The sequence below is a fragment of the Toxoplasma gondii genome, chromosome IX, assembly GCF_000006565.2.
Source record: "Toxoplasma gondii ME49 chromosome IX, whole genome shotgun sequence".
Lineage (NCBI taxonomy): Eukaryota > Apicomplexa > Conoidasida > Eucoccidiorida > Sarcocystidae > Toxoplasma > Toxoplasma gondii.
This window is the reverse complement of record NC_031477.1, coordinates 1,368,047-1,394,444: the sequence shown is the minus strand read 5'-3', so window position 1 is coordinate 1,394,444 and position 26,398 is coordinate 1,368,047. Positions and strand designations below refer to the sequence as shown.

General features: G+C 56.1%; 3 protein-coding genes across 3 annotated transcripts in view; 2 read left to right on the top strand and 1 right to left on the bottom strand.

Moving 5' to 3' along the window:
- TGME49_265870 (pantoate-beta-alanine ligase) overlaps positions 1-3,206 on the top strand; it is a 7,562-nt gene extending 4,356 nt beyond the window's left edge. The window contains exon 6 of the mRNA XM_018781412.1: positions 85-3,206. Coding sequence (XP_018636289.1) covers positions 85-823 — 739 coding nt within the window. The 3' untranslated portion in view covers positions 824-3,206. The remainder of the gene's footprint in view (positions 1-84) is intronic.
- Positions 3,207-4,177: 971 nt separating this feature from the next.
- TGME49_265990 (hypothetical protein) lies at positions 4,178-6,630 on the top strand. The gene is made up of 2 exons (XM_002368657.2): positions 4,178-5,342; positions 5,882-6,630. Exons 1-2 carry the CDS (start codon positions 4,801-4,803, stop codon positions 6,033-6,035), a joined length of 696 nt encoding a protein of 231 aa, XP_002368698.1. The 5' UTR covers positions 4,178-4,800; the 3' UTR covers positions 6,036-6,630.
- Positions 6,631-6,905: 275 nt separating this feature from the next.
- Positions 6,906-26,398, bottom strand: part of TGME49_266010 (phosphatidylinositol 3- and 4-kinase) — a gene marked incomplete at its 5' end in the record, with an annotated part of 37,136 nt that continues 17,643 nt past the window's right edge. The window contains 17 exons of the mRNA XM_018781413.1: positions 6,906-7,551; positions 8,057-8,929; positions 9,707-10,036; positions 10,541-11,752; positions 12,471-12,617; positions 13,025-13,208; positions 13,355-13,659; positions 14,094-14,249; positions 14,737-15,252; positions 15,431-18,041; positions 18,632-18,970; positions 19,511-22,086; positions 22,335-22,620; positions 22,862-24,043; positions 24,400-24,672; positions 25,203-25,403; positions 25,682-26,169. Of these exons, the coding sequence (XP_018636288.1) occupies positions 7,183-7,551; positions 8,057-8,929; positions 9,707-10,036; positions 10,541-11,752; positions 12,471-12,617; positions 13,025-13,208; positions 13,355-13,659; positions 14,094-14,249; positions 14,737-15,252; positions 15,431-18,041; positions 18,632-18,970; positions 19,511-22,086; positions 22,335-22,620; positions 22,862-24,043; positions 24,400-24,672; positions 25,203-25,403; positions 25,682-26,169 (12,048 nt within the window). The 3' untranslated portion in view covers positions 6,906-7,182. The remainder of the gene's footprint in view (positions 7,552-8,056; positions 8,930-9,706; positions 10,037-10,540; positions 11,753-12,470; positions 12,618-13,024; positions 13,209-13,354; positions 13,660-14,093; positions 14,250-14,736; positions 15,253-15,430; positions 18,042-18,631; positions 18,971-19,510; positions 22,087-22,334; positions 22,621-22,861; positions 24,044-24,399; positions 24,673-25,202; positions 25,404-25,681; positions 26,170-26,398) is intronic.

Below are 26,398 nucleotides of genomic sequence, written 5' to 3'. Positions count from 1 at the left end.
ACCGTCCCCCCCCCCTCCCCCCCCCGCCGCCCCTTCGTTCGGTGCATTGCTTTTCTTTACATGTGTGTTTCGTGTGTTTGCCAGTCGCGAGGATCTTCTGCCGCCTCTCTTCAACACGCCGTGGGATCACCACTGCGTTGAGCCCAAGTACGCTTGCCTGCCTTCGTTCCTGGTGTTTTCGTCTTTCGGCTTCCACTTGCGCCCGCTGCGGCCGTCGGACCTGAAGCTGGTCGCCGCGGCCGAGCAGGAAGACGCGCGGGTGGAGAGTCAGCAGTCTGCGAAGTCGGCAGGTGTGGCTGCTCCGGAGACTTGCTGCACTCGAACGTTCACCTGGATGCATGCGGGGGCTCTGTCCCCGACGAGCACACACGATGTCTGGGCGCTGGGCTTGTTCAAGCGCCGTCTAGACACTGCACGCAACACCGTCGATTTTTCGTCTGACACACAAGTTCCCGATGGAAACGAAGTCTTGATAGGGTACATTTGGGCAGACGCGGAAACGCCACGCGCAGCAGCTGCGGCTGGCGGAGCGTCTCCGTGGAGACTGAGACGCGGCTTCATCACTCGCGCGCGCCGCAGGCGGACGTTTGGAACGCATCTGTTGAAGGCGTTTCTCGCGACGCTGTACAAAGAGAAAGTGTCCAGTAGCCGGACGGCTTCCAGGGAAGTCCAGGGTGACCCCATGCCTGCATGGCTCGCGCCAGCCGTTAGCGAGTGCGGCTTTTCTCTCTTGGACTCCACAAATCTGAGCAGCGGTGAGTGCCGCCTGCACCTCAATCTCGACAAGTGGTTTCGTACCTATGTGACGGACCTGAGGCTGTGAACTGGGACACAGCTACGAACCGTGGCGGCTCTCTGCACAGGAGAGAGGAATTCAGTGAATGCAGCGGTAGAAACGAAGCGCAGGGTTGCTAGGGCCGCCGTCAGCTCTGCAGTGCGGTACGAGAAAGTCCGGAGCTGCTGCCGTGGTGGCAGGCTGTGCTGCGTCACGCAGGCCGGGACTTTGATCTGGCAGATTCGCGTTCCTCTCAGGCTGCGACCAGTGCGTCGAGGCCAGAAGGCGTGGATGGAAGCTCCGGTGTGTAGAGACATCGTCGTAGCTCATAATGTGTGTTGTAACGCGCTAGCAGCGGGGAGCCTCTCTGCCGCATTGTCGAGAGCGGCAGAGAGAGTCGCGTGGAGATGGGAAGTGGAGGCGAGCAAGCCGATGTGCACAGTCTGTGTCTTCAGCGCAGGGGCAGGGCCAGTGCCTTCGAAGGAGGGGGAATCCCGAGTTTTGATGATCCTCTGGTGCGTTCATTCCGGTGCCGGAATTTGCCGCGCGAAGTTTCCCAAGGGAAAACGTTGTTTCAGACTACCGCCCACTCTGATAGAAGCACTGAACATGTCGTGCAAGTTTTGAAATGTGACAACCCTCTGTTCTGGACTCTGTCCATGGACTCGAGGAAGCTGTAGAGTACCGTCTCCATCTTTGTCGTCGGATAGGGGGAAAACGGTCTGCAGTTATGTTTTTTTCGAGGCAAACGGAGAGGGCGCCGCGGTATCCACGGTGCCCCTTGCATGCGAAGCGCACTCCGAAAACCGCCATGAAGAGCAGTGGTGGGTGCGGCTTGGTAACGACTTTGCGACCCGCTCGGTTCGCTACACTTCACTCCGGAGTTCCTGTTTGTTTCCAGCGGGAGTTTTTGCACGGCCTGGAGTCTCAGGCGTCCGTGGTTTCCACGCAGGCGGACGCGCACTGCCGGGCGGGCTGACTCTTTCTGTCATCGGAGCAACGTTCGTGTCTTGTTGTTTTCTGAAAGGTCATGCGTGCATTAACAATGAAGAATGTGTGCCAGTCCGTTGATTCGTAGCCAGAAGCGCGAAGCACCTGTGCTCCCCAAAAAAAGTCAGGCACCAGGTGCCGGTTCTGTGTCGGGAGGACAGCAGACGTTGTCAACTGTGTTTAGTCGTGTTTGGTGTCTCTGACCAAGTCAGCTGATTCGATGCACCTGTGGGTGTCTGTATGTACACTTCTGCGCCGACCGGGGGTAGCAGGTTCATGTTGACAACCTGCATCTACGGGTCACGGCCATTTCGTGCAAAACCAGCGAGGCTATCCGGGGGGACCCGGCGCGTTTTCTGCACCGCTTCCGACCTGGAGATAATGCCACGGATTGCGCGTGGAGTTTGTGCATTCGAAGAAGCCGCGCTGGTATACCGTGGGAAGGACATGTAGACTTTTGTGAAACCTAGCTGATTCTGTTGGTGTCGTGTCTCATGAAACATGCTGGGCAGTCAACGGCCCGGCGACGAGCTTCCTGCGCTGTAGGGATCTCGCGAAAAACTCGAGTGTGTTGCTATGTCTGCGGTCCGTCGTGTGCGAGACCGTTCAGCAGCATGCTGGGGCCAGTAGCGGTTCCCCCCCCCCCTCCCGCCCCCGCTTGTCGTATGCATGTTTACCGGACCCTACACGATATCGGTAGTGCGGCATTGCGCCTCCACGATCCCTGCAGTGCTGGGTGCTCAAATGTGGGATATCACTACGCCGGTGCTGTCTTTTTTTCTCTGTCTTGGTAGTTGTGTAGATGTCTGTCTGTGTGTATGTGAGTGCCGTGGCAACCAGGCCGCCACTGGAAGCGCTTTGTCCTTTTGCGAGCAAGCGGCGGTGTTCCCGATTCGTGTTCATCACGGTTGACACACTGCGGCATCGAGACTCTGCTTCGGTGAAGGCGTCTGCTTGCTTGTCTCTGTCCTTTGTATTGCTTGTTGGGGTTTCCGCACTCAGTGCACCCCTGTGGGTCAATAAACAAATGTTTTGTGGCTGCCCACTTCCCGTGGGTGGATGAGCTTTCTTGGCAGTACCTCGGCGCCTGTACGGGAGTGCCCCACCAGTAGCGGTGGGGGCGACACACACTGTGGGAAACATTGCGCTGCAGCCGTTGTAAATTTATCCCGAGTGCCGCGTCACAGTCGAACAAAGGAGACTTCTCTTGTACATCCTCTGCTTCTCCCAGTATTTCCGATTTTGCTATCTCCTGTGTCAGTGAGCCTCAACTCGACCGTGGCGGGAGACGAGCCGGAGGCAAAGGGATGGAGTTTTGGACAGCGACTACTCATGCGGCTGTGGCGATGAATTCTGTCCTGATTGTCAAAATATGTACCATGAAGTTTTTCTGGAATCATCAGGACAATGAGAAGCTGGTGTTCAAAGGGGCATACATCGGTTGGCGTAGGTGTTTTCCACCACACGCCGATGCCAGAGCACGTGAAAATGCCGACGGCGTTCGCAGACAGCGGCGTTGCAAAGGGCATGCAGCCAGTGGTAACACCTCGCGACTAGACGTTTTGTGCATGGAGACACAGCTTGGACGCAAAGTGACGCGAAGTAGCGAGGCAAGGGTGCTTTTCCAACAGAGAAACCACCTGTAGTATAGGTCGTGCGACTTCTTGCAATTAGCTTTGGTGGTTTCACGCCGGAAACCGTTTGCGAGCGCTGCGGTGGAGAACCAGGGGACATTTAGTTTGGGGTTTCGTTGAAGGAAGCCGACATGATAGCTGCATCGTTGCGACGCTTTTGCTCCTGAGTTGTGTACGAAAAACGGATACAGTTGCGTGAGTCAAATCGAATGCGTGCTGAAGACGACACACACGTTCTGTAGTTCCGCAGCTCTCACTGCTCGCCCATCCGAACCTAATTGTTGATTCCACTGCAAACACCATACACAGGCGACAGAAGTCTATCAGCTGCTCCATGCGATAAGTTGGCTGTTGCGGAGACGGCCGGGAACTTGGAAAAGCCATCCCCAACGCTCTTTACTGCCGCCGGCTCTCTAACAGAGTTGCGCCCAGCTAGGTGTCTGACAATACGAGCTCTGAAGTGCTACAACTCGTCAACAGGAGTACGCTTGTGGACGACGCCAGAGGGTGAAACAAAGTCTGTCCTTGCTGCCATTTCCTAGTGCCACATTCATGCCCTTTCTTCTTTGGTCAACAGTGTGTTCCATGCTCCCTCTGTTCTGTCGAGATCGCGCCGTTTTAAGTTCTTCTGGCCGTAGCACAATCGTCCGAGTGTGGGCTGGAGTTCCGCATCGCATGCATGCACGACAGCGTTGAACTCCGAATTTTTTTCTAGAACTCGAGTTTTCCTTCCTTTTTTCTTTCGGTCCTCTCCGTTGCTTGATCGCATTCCAAGATCCTTGCAGCTTGGGAGCGGTCGTTTTCCTGTGAAGGGTTCTGCCTTCTCATACTGCACTGCTTGTTTCCTTGAGTGCAACACCTCGCGAAACAGCTCCTGCATGCAATTTCTTCTTTGCTGTCGACGACTGGTGCTTACCTTTCGCTTCCACTTGAGTTTCCCAGGAGCTCCTCAGCGTTTTCCAGTTGTCAGAAGAGCTTGAACTCAGCGACTGGCAGTCACGGACGAACCTTTCTGCTGGCCGAGAAGTGTTGCACGGAGTCTGGTGCGTTCCAAGAACCGGCGTTACTAGAGTTTCCTTGCGGCGGTGTCTGGCAAACACAAGTCTTGTGCAAGTTGAGGATTTAAACTTCATTAGCTGTTTGCCGTACTCTTTTTCCGAATCCGCCGCTGACAGCGGCGTTTCGGCGCCGTCACTGACATGCCCCCTGCCAACCTCCTCCACGGCGCAATTGTCAGTGAATCCTCTTCGCCGCGACAGCTGGCAAAATCGACGGTAACTGAGTCTTTTTCCCACCCTGTTGTCTGATGCAACGCGGTTTTCGAAGAGTACTGCTTTTCTGCAAAACTGACGGCGCACTGTTGCGCTCCGTCCGTTTTCCGCTGGGAGTTTTCCTTCCACAATGAAGGCGAGAGCCAAAGCACGCGGCGCGGCACCCGCGGCCGACGGTTCCCCTGCTGAAGACGGCAAGAAAGTTCTCTCGGAGAACGTTCGTCGACTCCGATTCATGCAGGGGAAATCCGCCTCTGGGCACTGCGCCGCGAACTCACAAGGGGCGTCCTCGCAGCGGCTTTTCCACCAGCACCAGCTCAAGTTGCTTCAGCAGCAGCAGAAGCAGTTCTGCCAGCTGCAGAAGCCACAGGAAAGCTCACGCAAAGACCCACGGGAGGGCGCCTCTTTGGGTGTTTCGGCATCCCCCGCAGAACAAGATGTCGCTGGATCTGCGCGTCCCCCTTCTGCCGCTTCTGCCACACAGAGCGCAGAGGAGAAGAATCGACAGATCGAGCAACTCAACGAACTGCGAAAGCACTGGTGCGCCCCAGGCTGGGAATGCGCAGAAGACATCTACGCCATCCAGCAGCAAGACGACATGCAGATGCTCCTCCACATCGGGCATCCTTCTCTCGAAGCCAAGCGACGCGCTGCTGCACTCGTCCTCTCTCGGTAAGACACTCGAGTTCGAAACATCTGTCGGTTTCAAACCTTTCTGGAAGCCTAGGTGCTACCTGTTAAATGCCCAACAACTCACGCTGTGAAGCGGACAGCCGCACATAAGAGTGTCTACACGAGGAACCTCTGCTTTCTAAAAGCTACGAGGCTTCTTTCCAAACAGAAGGACAAGACTCAGAATCCTTCCGCTCTGCTGCTGGCCAACCTCTGCATCGCGACAGCAACCTGCCTGGAGACATGCGTTCACCATGCCGATGGCTCGTACAAAAGTCCATTGCTGCTTCTGCCCAACTATGCATCTACATATATGCATGCCTATAGTGTAAATATATATATATATATATATATACATATATATATATGTGAGTATTTGCATTTATGTTTGTGTCCATAGGGTCGATAAGACGCGTTTCGGTGAAGGTGACTGAATGCTGTTTTTTCGGGGCTGACACAGGAACAGAGTTGTATCGGTGCTCATCTGCGGATCGAAAGCTGTGTGTGGTTTGACTGCCTGTGGCTGTGTCTCTGTCTAGGCGAGCATATGGCGGAACGAATCCGTTCGTGGAGTCGAACATGCGGCGAATAGAGAGGAAGGTTCTTCAACTCGAGAGACGCCAGGAAGAAGAGAAGGAAGCAAAGAGGTGGAAAGCTGTTCACAGCGGCAGACAAAACGTTTCCGTTCTTTAAAGGAAAGTGTGTGCGATGAAAAAAACGACAGGTTTCCTTCCTCCGAGAAGGCGACGCGGGGTCCCCCCGTGTCGGGTTTCAACAGGTGCAAGAATGTCTTTTCTTTTTCGCGTTCGTGCTGTCTCTCTGTACGTTTGTCGTGAATGATCCAGACGCCGTCTGGGTCTTTTTGGTTTGGGGAGAGACAGCTGGATGCACAGCGCGCGCTCGTCGGGGGATGCGCGTCCACCTGACGTAGGTTCCGCCTCCATAACAGTTTCACGATACACATGTCTCGTCTCCTGCATGAACTGGACATTCAGACGTCCGCGCGCGCGCATGCAGACGATCTGGTGTCCGCCCCCCGGCCTCCGGAGCGGTACCCACTTCGTTGCGTGTCTGCGGTCGTTGAACTCGTACTGTTTCTCAAGGACGCATTCCAGTACTGGGGATTCGAGAGCGCAGCTCACGCGCGGAACTTTTGCCGTTCGGTCTGGCGACACACACAGGTTTTTGGGACTTGCAGAAAATACCTAAATACGTCCTATCCAACACAGAAGCAGCTCGCGGCTCGAGACAGACTCCCGAAGCATTCAGACGAGGAAGGAACGCCGGGAATGGCGGCGCTGCGCCTCAGAGGCTTCGCTTCCACGCACCAGTCTGAGAGCTAGACAGTACGCTCTGTCACACAAAACTAGACAGTTTTAGAGAACATCCCTGTTTCACAAGCGGAGAGCCCTTAGTTGAGAAGCATGTCTCAGCTGCTGTGTGGACCCCAAAGATGCGGGAAGTCGGCATTCGGGCGACACCACGAGCGAAGAATAGAAGGGAGGTGTGGGGAACGAGATCCACTTGGAGTCTCGCTCGAAAAACGGAGAACGCGTGACTGCGAGGCGAAGAAAAAAACGACTGTGACCGTCCAAGACGCGAAACTCAGCGATCCGGATGAACTCGAGTTCCGCGAACCGACGGCCGCAGAAGACCGTGTCAAGAGCCCAAGAGCGAACCTCTCAGGAGCGCCGAGAGCTGGCGGACAGAGCGAGGGTCCTCTGGAGATTCACCCATTTCCCAAGGTGCACAGAAGGGAGACTTCGAATGAAAGGAGCGAGGAGAGACAACGAAAGCCTCGCGCAGACAGAAAGCTCGAACTAGAAAGGCGACAAATTCCTTAGACGAAAGGAAGGGCTCCTAGCCACGCACGGCCGAGCACATTTGGATCTACGGCGAGATCCAGGAGACACAGGGCTTGTTCTTCCGGAGTGAGACAGCGCTTATGTACTGCGTCTTTCCTCGCCGTCTCCTCGTTCCTTTCCTCCGTTCGCTCCGCGCAGTGCCTGCCCCGCAGCGCTTCAGGTTCTTCTCCGGTCGACCCTCCGTGGAGAGGCCATCGCCTGCGACGCGCGGCGACCTCCGCCGCTCCTGGGGGCTCCGGGAGTGGAGGAAAAGGCAGAAAAAAGCGAGGCCGAAGCGGCGACCCCCCCGACAAAATGCCGGAAAGTGGCGAGTCGCGGTCTGCAACTCCTGCGCGTACATACACCTGAGAACACACTCCGGACAGGAAGGGAGAAGGACTCCAGTGGGCCGAAACCTACAGCGCTGCTCGGACTGCAGCGACCAGAGACAGAACAGACTCGAGCAACTCGAGCGCGCGACGACGGCGAACAGGAAAGAGACAAGAGACAGAGAGAGAGGGAGACAAAGGGAGAGAGAGAACACGACAGAGAGAGAATATGGCAGAGAGAGGCTACTTAAGAGAACAAGACAGAGGGCGAACAAGACGGAGAGCGAACTAGACGAAGAGCAAGCAAGAGGGAGAGGGAATACGAGAGAGAACAAGGGAGAAAGAGCAACAGAGAGAGAAAGCAAAAGAGAGAACAGGTGGGCATACAGGCTTCTCGCCAATGTGCACCGAGAGACGAAGGCGAAACAGAGGAATTGGGAGGAACGAGGCAAGTCCAGATTGCCTGCCAAAGACGGGGAGATTCCTCAGTGATGTTTCTCTGCCTTCTGAATTCCTGGCTTCTCCCCTTGTCGCGGCTTACATGAACGTGTGTCTTCAGAAGGTCACGAAGAATCTCACAGGGATGTTCTCCTCGCAGTTTCCTGCTCATCGTCCGCACTCTGCGTCTCGCGGCCGTCTCCACTGCTTGCGCATCGGAGTCTCCTTCCTCTGGGTTCTCGCCTAGACTCCTCCGCGCTTCCAGATCCGTTGCACAGACGCCACGGAGCGAACTTGGCTCTTTCGCGTCTGCTTCTATCCCCTGGGGCGACCCTCCTGCCCTGCCTGTCCGTCCGCCTTCTTCTTTCGCGTCGCCTCCCAAACGTCGTTTTCTTCCTGACCTGCCGCGGTCGCCTGCAGGCTCCTCGCTGTCTCTTCCATGGGGAGACCCGTCCGTCGCCTCGAACAGGAGCCTCAGAGCATTCGTTGCATGCGCAGCTCCTGGCTCGGCATCGCTTCGACTCGCGCCGAGACAAGTTGGACTGTCCGCGCTGTCTTCTGAGGCATTTCCCGCGTCCTTGAGGAGCCTCCCCGTCCGACCAGCGGCTCGCGAAAGGATGCTCGTCGCTTTGAACGAGTCTCGAGAGTCAGAGGAAACGGCAGACGCGGCGTCAACCTGCTCCGCTTTCTCTGATCCGCGTTGCGCTGCGGCCGAGCGAGAGACACAACATGGATCGACAGGACACTCACCGAGTTCTGCGCCTGCCTGGGCTTCCTCTCTCTCGTCGTTCTCTTGTGTCGACCGCTCTGCCTGGACACCGCTCGGCTCCTTCACGGCTCTTCCAGCTTCCACCGCATGCGTCCACTCTGCGGTTTCTCCCGCGAGCTTCGGCGCGCGCTCACTACAGGGAGAAGAAGGAGACGGTGCTCGTTTTTCCGGAGGGCCGCGCCACTTAGAAGAACGCGACGCTGCCTCCTGAGCAGAAGCAGAGAAGGAAGAGACATGCAGGCGCAGAGCGAACAACGTCGAACTCGAAAAGAGCGGTGACGCAGCAAACGCCAACGAAACTGGAGGAGGAACCTACGCCAGTGTTCAGGACTGATCACGACATCCTTGGCTTCACAGAAGAATGCCATATTCCAAATCGGGTACGCTCCGTGTCTCTCGGTCTCTACCGCTATCTAGGCGTGGATGTCTATCTCTCGATCCTTCGCGGTGTATCTCGCTTGCTGTCTACACCTGAACCTGTCTCTCGACATCGCCTCCACGTATATGTATAACTGTCCATCTCGATCTTTCTAGCTCTTTCTGCTCCCGTCTCTCTCTGTATATATATATATATATATATAATATTTGAATGTAGTGTACATATATATATATATATATAAATATAAATATAAATATAAATATATGCATGTATGCCTTCGACCTAAGAGTGGGACCTCGTCTCTGTGTGGCTCACATGTGGACCCTCCCATCTGGGGTCACTCCTAAGTCCTTTAAACTTCCTTCACATAAACATGGATACGCTCAAACAGATATGCAGATGCATATATATATATATATATATGTACATATGCATATATATGTATGTATATATATATATATGTAGATATATATGTATAAATATATATGCATATGCATATCGGTATGCTTTTTTGTTCACATCAGATCTTTGGAAACGCGAATGGGAACCGAAGGAAGGAGATGGAGACGGACAGGATTTCTCGCTTTTTTTCGCTTCTGTCTCACCTGGTGCCACTGGAGAAGGGGATCTCTGACGAGAACGTCGCCGAGGGCCTCAAGGACGAACGGAGCTTGTCGGAGTTCGGCAAGCGCCTGCACCAGAGCTGCGCCGAACTCACCGGTTGCGCCTTTGACGCATGCGTTGAGCGAGGCGAGTCTTGGCTGTTCGTTGTCTCCGGAAGGTCGAGAAGAAAGAAAGTTGAAAACGTACGAGGAGGCCCCCGGCGGCGCAACTGCATGCAGCAGTGCCGGCGACAGGCGGAACGGCGCGAGTTCGGGAACTGGAAGCTCCGTAACTGAAGAGTCGAACGCGTAGCCGAAGTCTATCTGGACCACCTGCAGGCAAACAAGGGGGAGAAAGGACGAGACGGAGAGCCGGAGGAGTCTGCTGTGAAAAGGGAGAAGGATATCAAGACGGCGAGACACAAAGACAGAGAAGGCAACGCCACGATTGATATACAAGGAACAGAGGCCCTCGGCGAGATCGAGCACGAGCAAAACGGACCAGAATTCATCCAAAGTGAGACGCATCGCAGGCTAAAATCTGCAGAAACCAAGCAGGAAGGTGTGAATGAGAAGAAGAAGAAACGCAAATGTGAGCGACAAGGTATCCCACGCAGAGAGCCATGAGAACGACGGACGCTCAGTGCTGCGTCTCTCCGTCGTCTCCACCGTTTTCCTCGTCCTCATCCTCTCTCTTCCCCTCTCTCTTCCTCTCTCTCTTCCTCTCTCTTCCTCTATCGACCTCCCTCATGATTCCTCCCTCCCTCAGCCTCTCCCTGGTCTTCACCGCGTCAAGGACTCCTTGAGCTCCTCTGTTCGTTCTCTCTGTTGCCTCACTTCTCCACGGCTAAAGTCCAGGAGCCAGTTTTCCAGATGACGATCGCCGACACCGAGGACGTATCCCGCGGCGCTTCCGGCTGCGAGGCTCGTAGCGAATATTCGGCGAAGAATAAAAAACTTGGAAGCCGATTCTGCGAGCTCAGCGAGACACGACGTCAGCGCTTGTATCGGCGGAACGAGTCTGCAGAAACTCGCCTCTACCGCAGACGCGACCGGGTGCGGCTCCCAGCTGTCTCGATACCCAGGCGCAGCTCCGTCGGCGAGTCGGACGCAGTCGAGAAAGACCGCCTCGATGACCGAGGCCGGCTGTCTGTACACCTCAGCCCAGAGTTGGGCGATCGGCGCGGCGTCCAAGGACGTTTCTGAGCTTTTCCTGTTTGCGAACGGTGCGCGGTCTTTCGAATTGCCGCGATTGGACGGAGGGGCGCATGCAGCGTCCTTCGCATGTTTTGTTTCTGCAGTCGGTTTCGGCGCCTCGCAGAGCGTTTTGACGTCTGCGTCGCTCGCTGAAAGCGTCGCTGTCTCTCGAGGTGTCTCCTCCGACCCAGGTCGCTTCCATTTCTCTCTTCTCACAGTAGTTTCTGTCTCGCGTCCTCCCTCTTGTTCCGGCTCTCCACCGCAGTGACGCGTTGCTGTTCCTCCTTCCGTCTCCAGCGCCTCAGCCTCTCTCCCCGTCTCCGTGCGTTCTTTTGTCTCTGGGCAGTGTTCACCGCTTCGCTCTGCCGTTCGCATTTCGCCTCCGTCTCGCCTCAGGTTCGCGCTGGCGGCCTCTGCGTTTCGTCTGTCGCCTTCACCTCCGACTGCTCCAGCAGTGCGCGCAAGGAGACGGAGGAAGGCGCGGAAGCGTCGGGCGGCGGCGGAGCGTTCGAGCGAAGGAGGCGAGCGCGTCGGCCGCAGTTGTGTCGTCTGCCTTTCTTCTCGAGAGAGAAAAGACGAGGAGAAACCTTCAATCACCTGCTTCAGAGGACGGGTGTGAGAGAGCCACTCAACCAGACCGTGCTGCACCGAGAGACAGACGACGCTGTAGGTGCGGAGACGCGCAAACGGCGAGGCTGTTCTCGGGGAGAAAAGAGAGGGTAAAGAGGAAAAGGAAAACGAAGAAGAGGCAGAGAGCGAATCTGGAGACGAAGGAGAGGGCGGGAAAGCAGGCGATGTGGGCAACACTGCGGGAGGGGAAGCGAGGTCTGATGTGAGGTCTGCAGAGAGCGCCTGAGTCGAGAAGAGAAGCAAGACGTTGGAGAAGAAAAACGAATGAAACGGAATCGATATCGCCTGTCCCTGAGGACGAGTGCAAGCGGTGAGAGTAGAGGCTGGAACGAAACAAAGACGAGATACGAGGAGATGCACCGGAAACAGAGAGACGAGTCGAGACCGAGAGGGAATGAGAGGAAAGAATAGGAGGAAAAAGAGGAAAAGGCGCTCCTGTTCCGACCTCGCCACACAGAAAAAAATGCAACACCGACACCCTCACATACCATGCCGTTGACTCCACAGAAGGTGAAAAGAGCGGCAAACGCCGTCGAAGAAAAACTGGTGGAGAACCTCCAAAAAGGAAGTAACCGAAGAACGAAGCAACGGCCCTCCACTGTATGGACGTCGAGCTGCTTCAGCGCGAGAGACTGAGGAAGAGACGCATCCCTTTCACTCGACCTCCGCAGCGCTGCAAGGGTGAAACTCTCGAAAGCTCAAACTTCATCTCAATGTTCATGCACATTCACAACATCTGAATACACCACCCGTCTGGCCATATATATATATATATATACATATATATATATATATATAAATGTGTATACATGCATTTAGAAATGCAGAGATACATATGTACATGAATACATGCAAAGACAAAGGGGCTTCGCTTTGTGCTTCTGGCGACGCGAATTTGTGAGTGGAGATCGTGTTCTCTTCTTTGACTGTTTGGCTTTACCTGGAGTTTGACGGCGCGAAGAAGCGACTGGATTCTGAGGTCGATCCTCAAGTCTTCTCCACTTTTGCACAAAAAAGAAAACGTTTTGCCGTTGCTCCCGAGGAGCGAAAGACGACAGGGACTTTGCTTGGAAGGGAAGACGAAGACCTGAAGCACGGAAAGACGAACGCATGTTTCTGTTTGTTCTTCCTCTGGATCCGGTCTCTGTGTGTCAGCATTTCACCGTCACGAACGCATCGAGTTCCTCATCACCTCCGCTATTCTTCCTCTTCTCTCTTTCTTCTCTCTTTCTTCTTTCTCACGTCCTCGGGGCTCCGGTCGAAGCGCCCTCTGTGCAGTGCGGCTATCATGTCGTACGCGCATTCAGTGAACAGCAGGCGGCGACGACTACTCAGATGCTAGTCCTTCTTCTTTTCCTCGCCTTCCCGTTCTCGATGTTGACACATGAGCGTCTCTTCTTCCCTGTCTCCCCACCGCTCCACCTTTACTCTCTCCGTTCAGCTTCCTACACAGCTCCTTTGTCGCTCTCGCCTCCCGATCAGCAGGCGCCTCACGTTGGGGAAGAAACTGATGATGGAGACATTCTCCTCAAGTGGAGGCTCGCCTGCGCATGCATGTTGCCTCGGCACCGCCAGCGCGAACCGAGAAGAAGAGAGCCTTGGAGAAGAAGAAGAAGAAAGAGGTGAAGCCGAGGCAGAAGAAGAGAGAGCACATAGTGGCAGGCAGGTTCCGTCGAACCTGAGAGAGAAGCGGAAACGGCGCGCGGAGAAATGAGATGAGAAACAGGTAACAAAGGAGGAACAACGCATGCACTTGTCGCGACGTGGAGCGAACGGAACCCAATCGGGGGGCTGCGAGCGATCTTCTCTCGCGGACCGACGTACTCTTCTAGCCAGGTGCAGAGGTCGCGGAGCGTCTCTGAACTCCCAGCGTCTGCGCGACGTTCGCCTCTTGAAAGCAGAGACGCAACGGCAGCCTGCGCGTCGTCCACTGCCTCCTGCAAACGCACAAAGAAGCGAAGGAGCTGCGCGAGGGAAAAGCGCGACAGCTGTGCAATTGAAAACTCAAAAAACGCGTCTGCAGAGAACCGGGCTGCTGATGAGAGTGCCAAGGAAGAGGATGAAGAAAAGGAAGCGGAGGTGGAGTGAGAAGCGTCCTGATGAGGACAGTCGAGGAGGCGCAGAATCGCCTGAGGAACACCCAGGAAGCAACAAGCGTCACACAATGCACCATCTAATTCAGCGAATGCGAGGAGCGTAAGGAAAGGGCGTCGCCACTTGCCATACTACGAATGTGGAAACTCCACTGCCTTCAGCTCCTATGTATGTATATATATATATATATATATATACATATATATACATATATGTATATATGTATATGCATGTGTGCGTAATTTCATGCATGTCTATCTGTATGAGTTTGTAGTTGTACAGATATATATATATATATATATATATATATATATACGCATCCACATCAGATTATATGGATGCATGTGCATGCATCGCTGTGCGCATTAGCTCCAAGCGTTCAGATACGAACAGGCATTCCAGGCAGATTTTTTAATGCATGCGGAGCCCGCTTCACATTTGCGCCTCTGTTCGAGGCTGCCGGTCTCACATTTTTCATTTTTCGGGCAAAGAGTGAGTGGAGAGTTCCGACGCGGTCGCCGAGGACTAGGTGTCGCTCGAAGAGAATTGCCTCGTCCGTCGCCTGTCTCCAGAGCCTGCGAAGCTCTGAGACCGCCGTCGGAGAGGCACTTCGTTCCGAGGCCATCTGCAAAGAGGAGAAGAAGAGGAAGAAGAAGGCGAAATTGAAACAAGGATACCACGGTGACACCCCGGTCTCACCAGATGCAGAAGCAGGGAGTAACGAGAACAAGAGAGCATCCGTTTCAAGAACTCGGAAAGGCACTGGGGACGGGGACGAAGAATCGAGGCAAAGCAGGAGAAGGGAGAACCGAGAGACGAAGTGAGAGACAGAAAACGTAAGACCCGACACAGCGGACATGGCGACGAAGGAAAGAGCGGACCTGGAAGAGAAATACACGAGCTGAAAACTTCAAAGACTCCCCGAAAAACAGAAAGACGAGACACTGAGAAAAAGGAGATCCGGGGACACCGCACACAGGTGGGGGGAGTTGAGTGAAGAAGGCACAGGGGAAACGCAATCCGTTTTTGTCTCCGTTTTTTTTCCACCGAAGTTTGAAGTTCAAGGGTTCCTTTCTTCTCAACGCTTCGCTCTTGTCTCCCCGGTCACCCACCGCTTTTGCCAGGAATTCCTCGTCATAGCGGGCGCGCCGTCTGACCTTCTTCTTCTCCCGTCGTTTCTCCCTTCTCTCCATTGCTTCACCTGCTTCCTCTCCTCTTTCCTCTTCTCTTTCCTCGTCTCTTTCCTCTTCTCTTTCCTCTCCTCTTTCCTCGTCTCTTTCCTCTTCTCTTTCGTCTTCTGCATCCGCATGAGTCTGAGCGCAGCCTCGCCTTGCGCGGGTGACCTCGCGTTCGAGGAGAGAAAACAGGGGGAGCAGAAGCCGCTTCTCGGCCCGCCTCCCAGGTTGCTGAAGGAGCTCAACTGCTGCAGCAAACGGCGACGCTAGAGGAGCGCGCGTCGTCGCCTCCGAGAGAAGAAGAGACAAGCAAAAGGCACCCTTCCGCAGCTCGTTATTCCGAAGCGAAAGGTATGCACCCGATGAAGAAGCGGAGGACGAAGCAGCAGCCGACAGATGAGAAGAAGACGAGAAAGAAGCTCTGAAGCGAAGTTCCTGAGCCTCGACAGCGACCTGCGGGGAGAAACGAAGCGCGCGCAAATGCGTTCCTTGTGGGGCAAACGAAAGAACGGCAGGATTGGCAAGTGAAGACAGAAGAGAAGAGGAAAGACAACAAATTCATCTCTCTCTCGACCGTCTCTGCAGGGCAGCTTATATTCGGTCACGGGTCCTTCCACAACCTCGGACTTACCATCAAGGGATACACGACGGCTTGGGGAAAGTCGCATGCAGCTTTCCTCAGGACGGGAAAGAGACACTCTCTGAAAAGTCCATTTTGGTCCGTTGCGAGGAAAGCGAGGGCAGGCTCCAGAACATCAAGAAGCTTGCGGCAGGGGATTCGCGAAAGCAAACGGCGACATGTGGAGAAAAATCTGTTCACATGTCTCTCTCGAGTCTTCTCCATCTCCGAGTCCCCCTCTGGTCCGCTCTCGAATTTCGCCTCAGTCTCTCCTCTCTCTTCTCGCTCTTCTCCTTCTTTGTTCTCTCGTCCTCGGCCTTCGTCTCCCCCTTGAACTCGCTCTCCTGTCTCTCCTTCTGCTTCTGGTTCTCCTCTCGCTTCTCTCTCTCTTGCACCATTGCCAGTTTCTTTTGGTTGTCTTTCTTCTTCCGCCTGGGCGCCGTCGTTCTCTCGGCTGTCTGCGCCGGACTCTGTGCGCCTTCGTTTCGCTTCTCGCTGCCCGCGAGCTTGTGAAGATCCGCGAGAGAGACGCGCCGGCGGCGACCGAGAGAATCGAGGAGACAGAGGCGAGGCGACTGGCTGCGAGGCTCGCGCAAGGAGGAGCAGAACAGCTGGAAGTGCACTCTGGGCCTTGCGAGCAAAGCGGGAGGTGGACTCGTCTTCCTGTAAAAGCTGGAGAATCGCAAAGCAAAAGTCCTCTTCCACATGTCTCCAAAGATCTGCATCGTCCTGTGGGGTGTCGCTTTCGCTGGGGGATCTTTGAGTTCCGATTCCTTCGTTTTCCCTGTGTCGCTGTTCGGCGAGTTGCCGAAGCTCGTTTCTTTCTCGATCGTCCGCGTCTCTCTGGCGCCAGGTGAGGAGAACTTGAGCTACGCGAGCGACCTCCCAGTAGGCTGCCTGCACCTTTTCCAACTGAATGAGGGAGTTGCTCTGCAACCCCCAGTCCGAGAAGCAGAGACCTTCAGCGCATCCGTCTTCGTTGTTTCTCTGTCCGTCGATACTCTTCAAGTCTGAAGCCGCGTCACTCAACGTCATGCCTCGTCTTTCGGCGTCGCGCCCTCGTCTCTCTTGATCGCATTTTCGCTTCTGCCTCACCACTCGGCCCTCCTCTGTCTCTGTCCGCAGCTCGTTGTTTTCTCCCTCTCTTTTCTCGGATTCCTTCGTTCGTCTCTTGCCCGCTCCTCCGCCTTCTGCGCCTGCAGCGGTCCTGACTCTCTGCAGGAAGCTCAGTGATTCCTGCCAGCACGATGTCCAGACAGACGAAGGGAGGCGGCAGGCGGCTCTCGGTTCCGCGTCCCCCTGGCTGCGGCAGACCCGCGCGCTTGCTTCGAACGAAAAGGCGAGTTCTCTGGAACGCACCAGCAGCCTGTGGATGCGAATCTTTCGTTCAGCTTCCCAGGCCTCTCGCTGTGAAGTTGGGAGAAGAAAACTCAGAACGTTCCTTGCGTCTCCCTCGCCTTCGCTCGGCCGGTCGCGGTCGAGCTCTGTGCGACAGAGGCGAACAATATGCTCCGTCTTCCGAAGGTCTCTCGTCGCCTCCACTTCCTGCAGCTTCATCTCAATGATCGTCTCAAAGGCGTCCGGATCATGCCAGCAAGACGACGCGAGGAGGAGGTTGGCAGAGTCGTCCGCTGTCCGCTGCGGCTCTGCGTCTCCTTTGGAAATCGCACTGCGAATCGTTCTCTGTCTCTCTCTCTCCTTCTCCAGGCTGACTTTCATCACTGCGCTGCTGGCCTCCGGAAAGCCTCCCCACGCGAGTCGCCGCGCCGTCGCCGTCGCTGCGCATGCTGTGAGGAAGGTCGTACACGAAGAAAGCAGAGCAAAGGTCTGTTCACAGCAAGCTGCGCCTCTCTCTTTCAAGTCTCGTTTCCTTTCCGGTGACTCTCCCGCGCCTCGCGGCTCCCTCGTAGCTGAGCGAGAGTGTCTCTCGCCTCTCTTGTCTACCCCCTCCCGTTTTGACCTTCCAACGCCTCGGGTGTCTGTACACCTGAGCTCCCTCTCCCAGGCTCTCTCCCAGGTGCGAATCGCCTCGAGAGTCGCGAAGACGCGCAACGCGCTGTCGTACAGATCTGCGAGAGAATTCTCCTCGGCCTTCGGCCCCGGCCTCAACGGGAGAGAAAGAAGTCGCGACAACGGCGAAGGCCGCACTGGCATCGAAGACTTTGGGTCGAGGGAGAAGATGCTGGAGAGACAGTGGGCGAGGGGAGGAAGGGCAGCTGCAGGGACGCGTGGAGAACCGAACTGTGTTCTCTCAGTCAGGGAGAAACCTCCAGGCGAAGGAAACGGCGAGTTCGCAATCGAGGCCAACGCGAGAGGCGTCTCCTCGGTGACGCGCCACAAGCGAAGAAAGCCGAAAAAGGCCGAGGAGACAGATGACGAAGAAGAGACTGGGAGACTGTCGGCGAGGCGAGACAGAAGGGAAGAGGGAAGCACCTCAGAGAGACACAGACGACAGGCCGGAGGAATCTCGGACCGCCGGTGGAGAAGGTGAAACGCCAAGAGAAGAAGAAGACGAGGCGATTGAAGAAGAGAAAGGCTGGCCAAGGAAGGATAGAAGTCGAAGCCGACGAACGCGGGAGAAGACAGTGTGTCTGCGGGCTCCTCGGGCATGGTCAAGAGGAGACTGAAAAAGGGTGACACAGAGGAGCGAGAGCGACTGCGTCAAGTGAATGTACACATGAGGGAGAGACGCGAAGGGAGAAAAGGAAAAAACGAGATCTTTCTGGATCTGGTTCTGAAATCGCCCACCTCGAGTTCTACTTTCTTGCCTAAATGAAGACGTCCAACATGCCCAAGGATCATCACTCTGACGATTTCTTCAACGGTCCGAAGAGCTAGGAAATCTCGTAGGCTCCTGAGAACGCGACTTCCGAACCATCAACTCCCCACACACACTGATACACAAAGACGTTGCCGCGTCCTCCGCGGAGACACACCGGCGTTAAGAACTGTTCTGGTTCGGCGCCCGTTGTCAGATCACCTCTCTACAGACGGCTTGGTCTTCTCGATCGTCTCTCCCTTCTGTCTGTCGGTGACTTTATCTGCTTTCCCTCTTGCTGTCTCCTTTTTCTTCCTCCACTTGCTGGCATGACAGTGATCGCCGCGTGGAAGCGCGTTTCCCGCCCTCTCTCTCATCTCGCGTTCTTTCTTGAACGCTTTTCTTCTGCTGTCCTTGCTCCGGACTCTGCCTTTTCTTTTCAGCCTTCCTCTCACCTGGAGAGATCGTCGAGGCAACGCGAGGCCTCTCCCCGGCTCTGCAACAGAGAGAGGAAGAGCGCAGCTCGCACCGGAGCTCCGTCGGCGACTTGAAGGAGATGCACAGCCCCCTGTGGAGAAAGCGACGGAAACGGAGTAGAGATGTCTTCCTCCCGCTCGCGTCTGGTCTGGATCTTTCGCGCCGACCAGCCGTCGGTCTCGAGACTGCCGCGCCGCGCAGGAGAAGAAGCAGACGCGCGAGGCGACGCAGAGACGGCCGGACTCTCCAGGTCTCCGCTCCGACCCTGCAACGTGGATACAGCCTTCGAGGTGTACAAGTCGAAGATATCGTCCCATCTGCGCGCGCGCGGAAAGAAAAAACATGCACACGATGAAGAGACGATGGAGGAAGGAGCAACGAAGCAGCGACAGGAGAGAAACGGATTTGAAAAGCGCGAAAGGAAATCCGAGAACAACCGAACGAGCCGGCTGTGAGTCAGCCTGGAGCGAAGGAGAAGCGAGAAGCAGAACGATGAGGAGGCGACGCCGGGTGGCATTCGAGATTAGAGTCAAGATTGAAACTGTCGTGAACTTTCTTCTCTTTTCTCTCATCATCGGTGCAAGCAACGCATTCTTTCAAGTGACGAAAGTCAAGGGCGTCTCGCTTCGCTACGACCAATATCCGCCAGAAAAAATGGTTCGCAACCTCTGGAGGCTGTCACCGCTCTCAGCGCTCAACACCCATGCCCTCCTCGATACCTCGTCCGGTGAATGTACACCTCAGCCGGGACAAGTTGGGGCCTCGTATGGGTCTTTGGTCTTTCCGCATTTTCACTGATTTCCCCCGACCTTCGCTGCCAGTTGCGTTTTCTCCTCCCGCAATTCTCATCGACTCGCCTTGCTAGCCGCTGAAGCGCCGTCACATGCAGTTCCGTGAGGAGCCACCCTTGTTCGTCTTCTTCCGTTTCTTTGTCTGCATCCGGGTGCTGCCATCCTTCGCCTTCTTTCAGGCCTTCAGACAACAGGCGGAAGACGCGCTCATCATCCGCGTCTTTGCGAACTCTGTCTCCCAGGCCCGCACCTTCTCTTGCCTCGTCTCCCGCGTCTCGCGGGATTTCGCATGCAAACGACCGCCGCTCTGGCCCTGCGTAGAGGCTTCGCATCAGGCGCGCACCTTCCTCGACTCTCCCCGCCGCAATCAGCTCGAGCATCTTTCCCCACGGATGCCGAAAGACGCCTGCGTCGAGGAGAAAGCGGAGCTGCGCCTGCGCCAGGTGTACGTACACCCAAGCGTTGTCCGTCCCTGGGTCGTCCGCCAGGTGTCGAGAGAGCCGCAAGGCGAGGATCAGCGGTTGTGCGAGACGCCGGATTTGGAGGTCAGCCTGTGCAGAGACGAGCTGTCGCGCGCTCTCTTGACGGCTGTCGAGGTGGACTTCCCAGTCATCCAAATGGGTCAAACGCGCGTCTCCAGCGGCGCCTTCCTTCGCCTGTCGGCACAGCGGGGGCGATCTTCGCTGTTCCCTGCCGGCGTTAGAGACAGCCTGGAGAGCCCGGTGCGCAGCTACGCGCCAGGCGTCGAGAGCGCAGGAGACGCCACGAGTCAGCAAACGAAGGGCACAGCTCCGCAGCTCGGTCTTTCGCCAATTGCCCGGTCGAGTGCATGCGGCGACCGTCGCCGCGAAGACCATCGAGGGCGCTAGACAGCGACGGATCGCCTGCGGTCGAAAGCTGCATGCGATCTGGAGAAGCAGAGCGACGAGGGCGTCGTTGCAGCAAGACGGATCACCTCCGCAGACCGCCAGTGCACCTCCGACGCTCGTTTCGAAGTTGTCCACCAACGCAGGAGGAGAAGCCGAAGAACAAGCCGAAGGAGGACGAAGAGAAGAAGAGGAGAACGAAGCAGACGTAGAGTTGGACGGAGACGCGGAATCGAGGGCGGCTTCGTAGAGACCCTGCAGGGCATGAAGAGTAAATTGAGAAGCGAAGGAGGAGTCGAGACGACACAACCACGCTGCGCAGCTCAGAAGAGCCTCGACGGAGACGGCGGAGACAGTCTCTTCTTCGCATTCGCCGAATGACGTCCCGACCGCGTCTGGCAAACTCACTGAACGGGGTACCCGCCGAGGCATCAGGAGAAACACTGTGCCTCGCTCGCCTCTTCTCTCGGCCGCGCGCCTCTCCTGAGCTCGCCGACGGTCGTGCGATCGACGCATGCGCTCTGCGATGGCAGCCGCCTTCGCGGAGGAGGCGCCGGAGGCCTCGCGGGACCTTCCGCCAGCTGGACGGGCTGCTGCGGTGGCTGAGGAAACAGAATCCAAGAACGAAGCAGACGAGAAAGCAGAAGGAAGAGGAGACGGAAAAGGAGGAGGATAAGAAGGGGGAAAGGACGAGGCAGGTCGGGGGTAGAGGGAAGACGTAGGGAAGAGAGAGGGTCCCCGGTAGAGCGAAAGGTCAAGCAGTCGCCTGAGGGCGAGTGAAGCGATAGGTGCATGCAGTGGAGCTTCGCTAAGTGAGTGGAACGGTTGATGGGACGCAGTCTCAAGCGTCGCCGTTCTTCTCAGTTCTTCTTCGTCCTCGTCCTTGTCGCTGGCCTCGACAACACCGCGCCTCTCACCCACATGGCCGCGCGAGTCTGCGACAGAGCTCCCAGAAAGGATCTCAGCCGCTTTCTTCCGGACGTTCAAAGGAGGAGAGCCTCCGTTTTCGATTGCAACTGGAGGCCGAAGGGACTCTCCAAGGAGGGAAGGAAGCGCCGCACAGAGAGTGAGGAGAAGCGTTCCTCGCTGACTTTCTCCTCTTCTCTCGCGCAAGTTCGCAGGTCCATCTCGAGCCTGCAGCGAGGCTGCGCCCTTAGCCACCATTTCAGTTGTGCATGCCTCCCTTCTCTCCTTTGCGAGACGGCGCGACGCAGCGAGCGTCTGGAGGAGAGAAAGCGTCTGAGCAGCGCCAGAGAGCTCGGCACACAGACGGCTGCTGCTGCGGCACCCTCGGCCGGTGTGGAAAGAAGAAAGGCCTTGACAAGAGCTGAGTGGGCGAGGCGACTCTCGGGGAGTTGAGGGGACTTCCGAACGCCCCTCAACGAGGCGTCGAGCCGGTGAAGGGGACGAAGAAGGAGGAGAGGAATGGCGACTCGCCAGTGCCTGTTTGAAGGGGAACGAAGCAAAAAAAGGCGAGAACAAGGCCGGGAGAGGATGCGCCTCGGCGGGGACTTCAGGTGCAGATTCGCCGCGGCGAGGGTGCAGAGGCGCCATGGCGATCGCGTCGGCGAGGAGAGGCACAAGAGAATCAGCAGTGGCTGGAGAGAGGAAGCGAGAGAGAAGCTCTGTTGCGCGCGCGAGAGGAGACGGAGGGAGCACTGGCGGAATCGATTCTCTCGTGGTCTCGAAGAAAAATCTCCTCTGGCGACGTTGCAGCGCAGACATCGGGACATGTCGAACAAGGACGTCTCTGACGTACGCACTGTTCGCGTAGCTCTGAAACAAAACAAACGCGTTCACTCGAGGAAACGCTGAGTCTTCTTGCTTGAGCAAGCTCCGATTGGCTGTGTCGATCCCTCGCTTCGGCTCGTCCTCAAGGGCAGCGAGTTCGCGACACTAGCCACAGGGGCGGTGACTCTTCTTCTCGACTCTCGCGGTCTTGGGCGAAGCGGTGCGAGGATCTACAGAGCCTCTCTGTCGAGAGAAATCACAGACTTCTCAAACCTGCGTCGGAGAATACGTACCTCATGGTGGGTGTAGAGCCATGCACAGATGTCGAAGTGCAGCAAGAGGAAGCGCGTGGACGAGGAGAGACTTGCGGAGGGAATGGAGAGAGTCGAGGGATCGGGAGAGGATATACTCGCGGAGACACTGGAGACCGACGGCGCGAGCGTCTTGATGAGAGCCTCTGCCGCAGCAGCCATGGCGGAGAGACAGGCCGCGAGAGGCTCGTGATCTTCTGGTAAAAAAGGGAGGAGAGAAAAGAGAAGCGACGCCGCGGCCTCGTGGAGAGGGATCAGCGCCGCCGACCTGCAACAAAAGAAAAGGATCGACGCCTTCGCAGACGCTGAGAAAGAGGCGGCAGACGAGGAAGTCGAGAGACGAAACGAAGAGGAACATGCAAGTGAAGACGAGACTAGAGAGCAGGCAGCAAAGCAGCGAAACCTGCGCAACCACAACGCGAACAAGATCGAGCCGCGAAACGAATGCGCTATGGTTCGGAAAGGCGCGAGGAAAAAGGAGATGCAAACAGTGTCGATCCTCTCCTTACTTGATTTCGGGTGGATATGCAAAAAGCTGAGGCCAGAGAGGGCCTAGCGCTTTCATTGCCGCCTCCCTCTGTTCAGTTTGCCAGCAGAGAAGAAGCTCGTCGACTTTCTCTGGATCTGTCCATGGTTCCTCTTCGTTTTCTGCTTCCTTGGCAGAAACGTCTGCGTCTTCTCGGCTGCTTCGCTTCTTCGTTCTCTCCTCTTGATCTGCCTCGCCTTCTCCATGCCCCTCACCCTTTCGTTCGTTCTCTGGTTGCGTCAGCTCTCCCCTGAGGCTTCGCTTCGGCGAGGCTGCATGCGCCGCCTCCTTGCACTTCTTCTCCGTTAGCGCCTCGGCCCTCCGGTGGATCTCTACCGCGACTCGAACGGCGAGAGCTTTCATTTCTTCTTCTTCTTGGCTTCTCTGCGTCTCGAGGCGAGGGTCCCTGCCGCCGCCCGGCTGCCTCCCGCTGTGTCCTGAGGCCTCTCCAGCGAATTCACTCTCGCTTCCATTCCAGAGGCTTCTGACTGGTGCACTACAAGTTCTCTCCACCAGCCGGAGAACCAAGATTCGCTGCTCGATCTGCATGCGGTCTTGTCTCGAAAGGCCTGGGGACGCGCGTCTCGTCGCGGGCGTCTCGAGACCCGCGAGGAGGTGCAGAAAGCCGTGGAAGAGGCGTCGGCCGCTCGCTGCGGTGGCGCTGTCGCGGCCGAGAAGGAGAAACGGAAAATGCACCACAAAGTCCTGGGCAAGGACAGACAAACGGCTGTCATACAAGTAACGATACTCCCTCTCTGAGGTCACGCGCTGGAAAGGGGACAGAGAAGAAGCGGAGGACGCAGCAGTGGGGGAGCCTGAGGACGAAGGTGAGAGAGAAGGAAGGGGGACGCCGAGAACGGACACCCGGTCGCCTCGAAGCAGAGCCTTCTCGTTTGCAAGCATCTCTGAAAACTTTGAAAGAATCTGGACGAGCAGAACCGCCTGCTGCTCCTGCAGCTTCTCTGCCGCGCGCAGGCGCCCGACATGAACCTTAGAAAATGACGCAGAAGAGAAAGGAGAAGACGGAGGAGAAGGCGAAGAGGAAGCCGAAGATGAACCTGCGGGAAGCGTGAGCAGAGCAAGCGCGAGGGCAGCTGCCTGTCGCGCCACAGGCAGAGTCGGGAAGTCAAACGCCTGCACCAGGAGAGAAAAGAAGTGGAGAGGCCTGAAGACGAAAGGACAAATCCGCGAGACCAAGCCGGTGGAAAAACGCTGGCGGCGAGCAAGCAAAAAAAAAGCGCAACCAGGCAGTCTGGTAGCAGAGAGGAGCGAATGCTCAGGCAGGCAGAAACGACTGGCCGAAGCCTCCTAGAAAGGTCTTGAGAGAGAGCTAAAAGATCGAAGAAGCCGGCCAGCAAAACTTCTTGTCTTTCTGTGAGCCAAATACGCTAAATCCGTCTCCTGCACATTTGCAAACATCGTGGACGTTTCTTCTTCCCTCGAGGATTCTCGGGTGTTCCCTCGCTGACGCTTCGCAGCTTCTTAACGCTTGCGTGACTTTCGTCAAGAAATGACACCGACCTCGCTGTCACAATGTCCCTGTAATACGCGCCCTGCGGCGCCGCCAGAAGAATCGCCGCCAGCGCGAAGCCGGTCCGCCGAAACGCTGCAGTGTATGCGGCCGCCTCGGGGTGTACATACACCAGAAACCGCGAGAGGCGCAGGCCAGGGAAGGTGAGAACGGTGGGGACCTTTGAGATATCCTCGCAGCTTTTGGAGGCCCCCAGAGGGTCACGGAGCGACAGCAGAAAGTCGCAGCGGTTGAACAGCAGCGCGAGCAGGCGGATGTTGACTCTGAGAGACAGAGACGCCACCGCAACACAGACCGCGGACTGTCTAGGAAACAGATGCTGAGGCAAGAAAAAAGGACAGCATCCATTTTCACTCTTTCTTCCCACAGTGATGTGGACCACCACGAATACCATTCCCTTTATTCTATCTGACACTTGCCTTTAGACATATATATATATATATATATATGATTACAGGCACATGGGCGCGTATTTAGTTTCGTATTTATTTTACGAAAATATGCATATATATATATATATATATACCTCTGTAGGTGTCGAAATTCACACGAAGACCTACCCAGTTACTACATGCACATACATATATACATATATATGTATATAAATAAATAAATAAATATATATATATATATATATATATATATCTGCATATGTAGGGATAGATAAAGGTGTGGCTGCTTGTCGAACGAGAGAAGAAGAGTCAGTGGAACAAGGCAAGTCGCACAGGGCGAAGCCGGTTTGTGCGGCGAGAACGTTTCTCTCGAGAGACGCGAATTCGGCGAACCGACGTACTCATGCCACCGGCGGTGCGGGTGAGTCGCGACCTTCATGAGCATTTGGAGAAAACGAGAAAACGTCACGGCGTCGCCGGGCGTGAGGCGAGTGGCGAACTGCTGGGCCGCGGTGTACATCCACCTGACGTCAGCTCCGGCGGGTAGACTTTGAGCAGCGACGGGAGGAGGCAGCCACTGCAGGAGGAGAATGCAGGCGTCTCTGCGAGGAAAAGGACCAAACGTCAACGCGGAATAAAGAGGCTGTCCTCCACTGCAGAGTGTCGAGAGAAGCAAATGAGTGAGCAGCACCGGCGGTGCGCGACAGAGAGGGACTTGGACCATCTGCAGAGGACCTCCGTTGCTGTGCCCTGGGGCAGGAGGCTGGAGAGTGAAACGGCTGTAGAAGATCGAGACGAAAGCAAAGAAGAGAGACTCCACCACAGAGATCAATCTGCTGCACCGCCTTGTCGAAGGGGAAGACAGGTGCAGGACCCTCACCTGAGCAAGTAGTGCAGAACTCCGTCGACCGCGAACCGGCTGTCTAGGCAGGTCTCAAAGACGAAGTCGAGCAGACTCTTCTTCTCTCTATTCAGCGCGACGACCTGCAAAGCCTCGGCCCTCAACTGGAAGACGCGAAGAAGCACAAGGCGAAAATGCCACCGCCACTCTTCACTCCGAGGCGTCCTCCCCGCACACCGAACAGGCGCAGATGAAGAATGCGGAGACGCGGCAGAAACCGACGCGGCCGAGTGAGGAGCAGCAGACGCGGAGGAAGAGGGATATGACGCAGGGGAAGACGACGCGGAAGAAGAAGCAACAAAAGAAGAAGATCCGTCGGAGGCTTCCATCCAGAGGCGAAGAAGGGAAAGAAGATCGCCGGAGCCGCTGGGAAGCGAGGGCGGAAACCGGATGAGCAGAACATCGACGAGCCGCAGGAGGAGAGGCAGGAGAGGCGATTGGTCAAGAAAGTCGTTCTCGAGATAGTCCTACGCACACCGTCCGAGAGCGAACAGCAGGTGCATGCGAACGCGCAGGATGGAAGTCAGAAAAAGGGAGAGATGAAAGCGCCACCATACTCTGTCTGTAGCTACAAACGTGAGGTGAAGAAGACATGCACTCAAAGTCTGCCGCACACACAGGCTGCGTTTTCAAAGACGCAAAATCCTTTCAGTTCCCTGGTTCCTGTGTTTCGACAGCATCGTCCATGTCGCGACC

Coding starts and splice junctions, on each gene's coding strand:
- TGME49_265990 (XM_002368657.2), top strand. CDS start 4,801: ATGAAGGCGAGAGCCAAAGCACGCGGCGCGGCACCCGCGGCCGACGGT. Junction 5,343..5,881: donor GCTGCACTCGTCCTCTCTCG/GTAAGACACTCG, acceptor GTCTCTGTCTAG/GCGAGCATATGGCGGAACGA.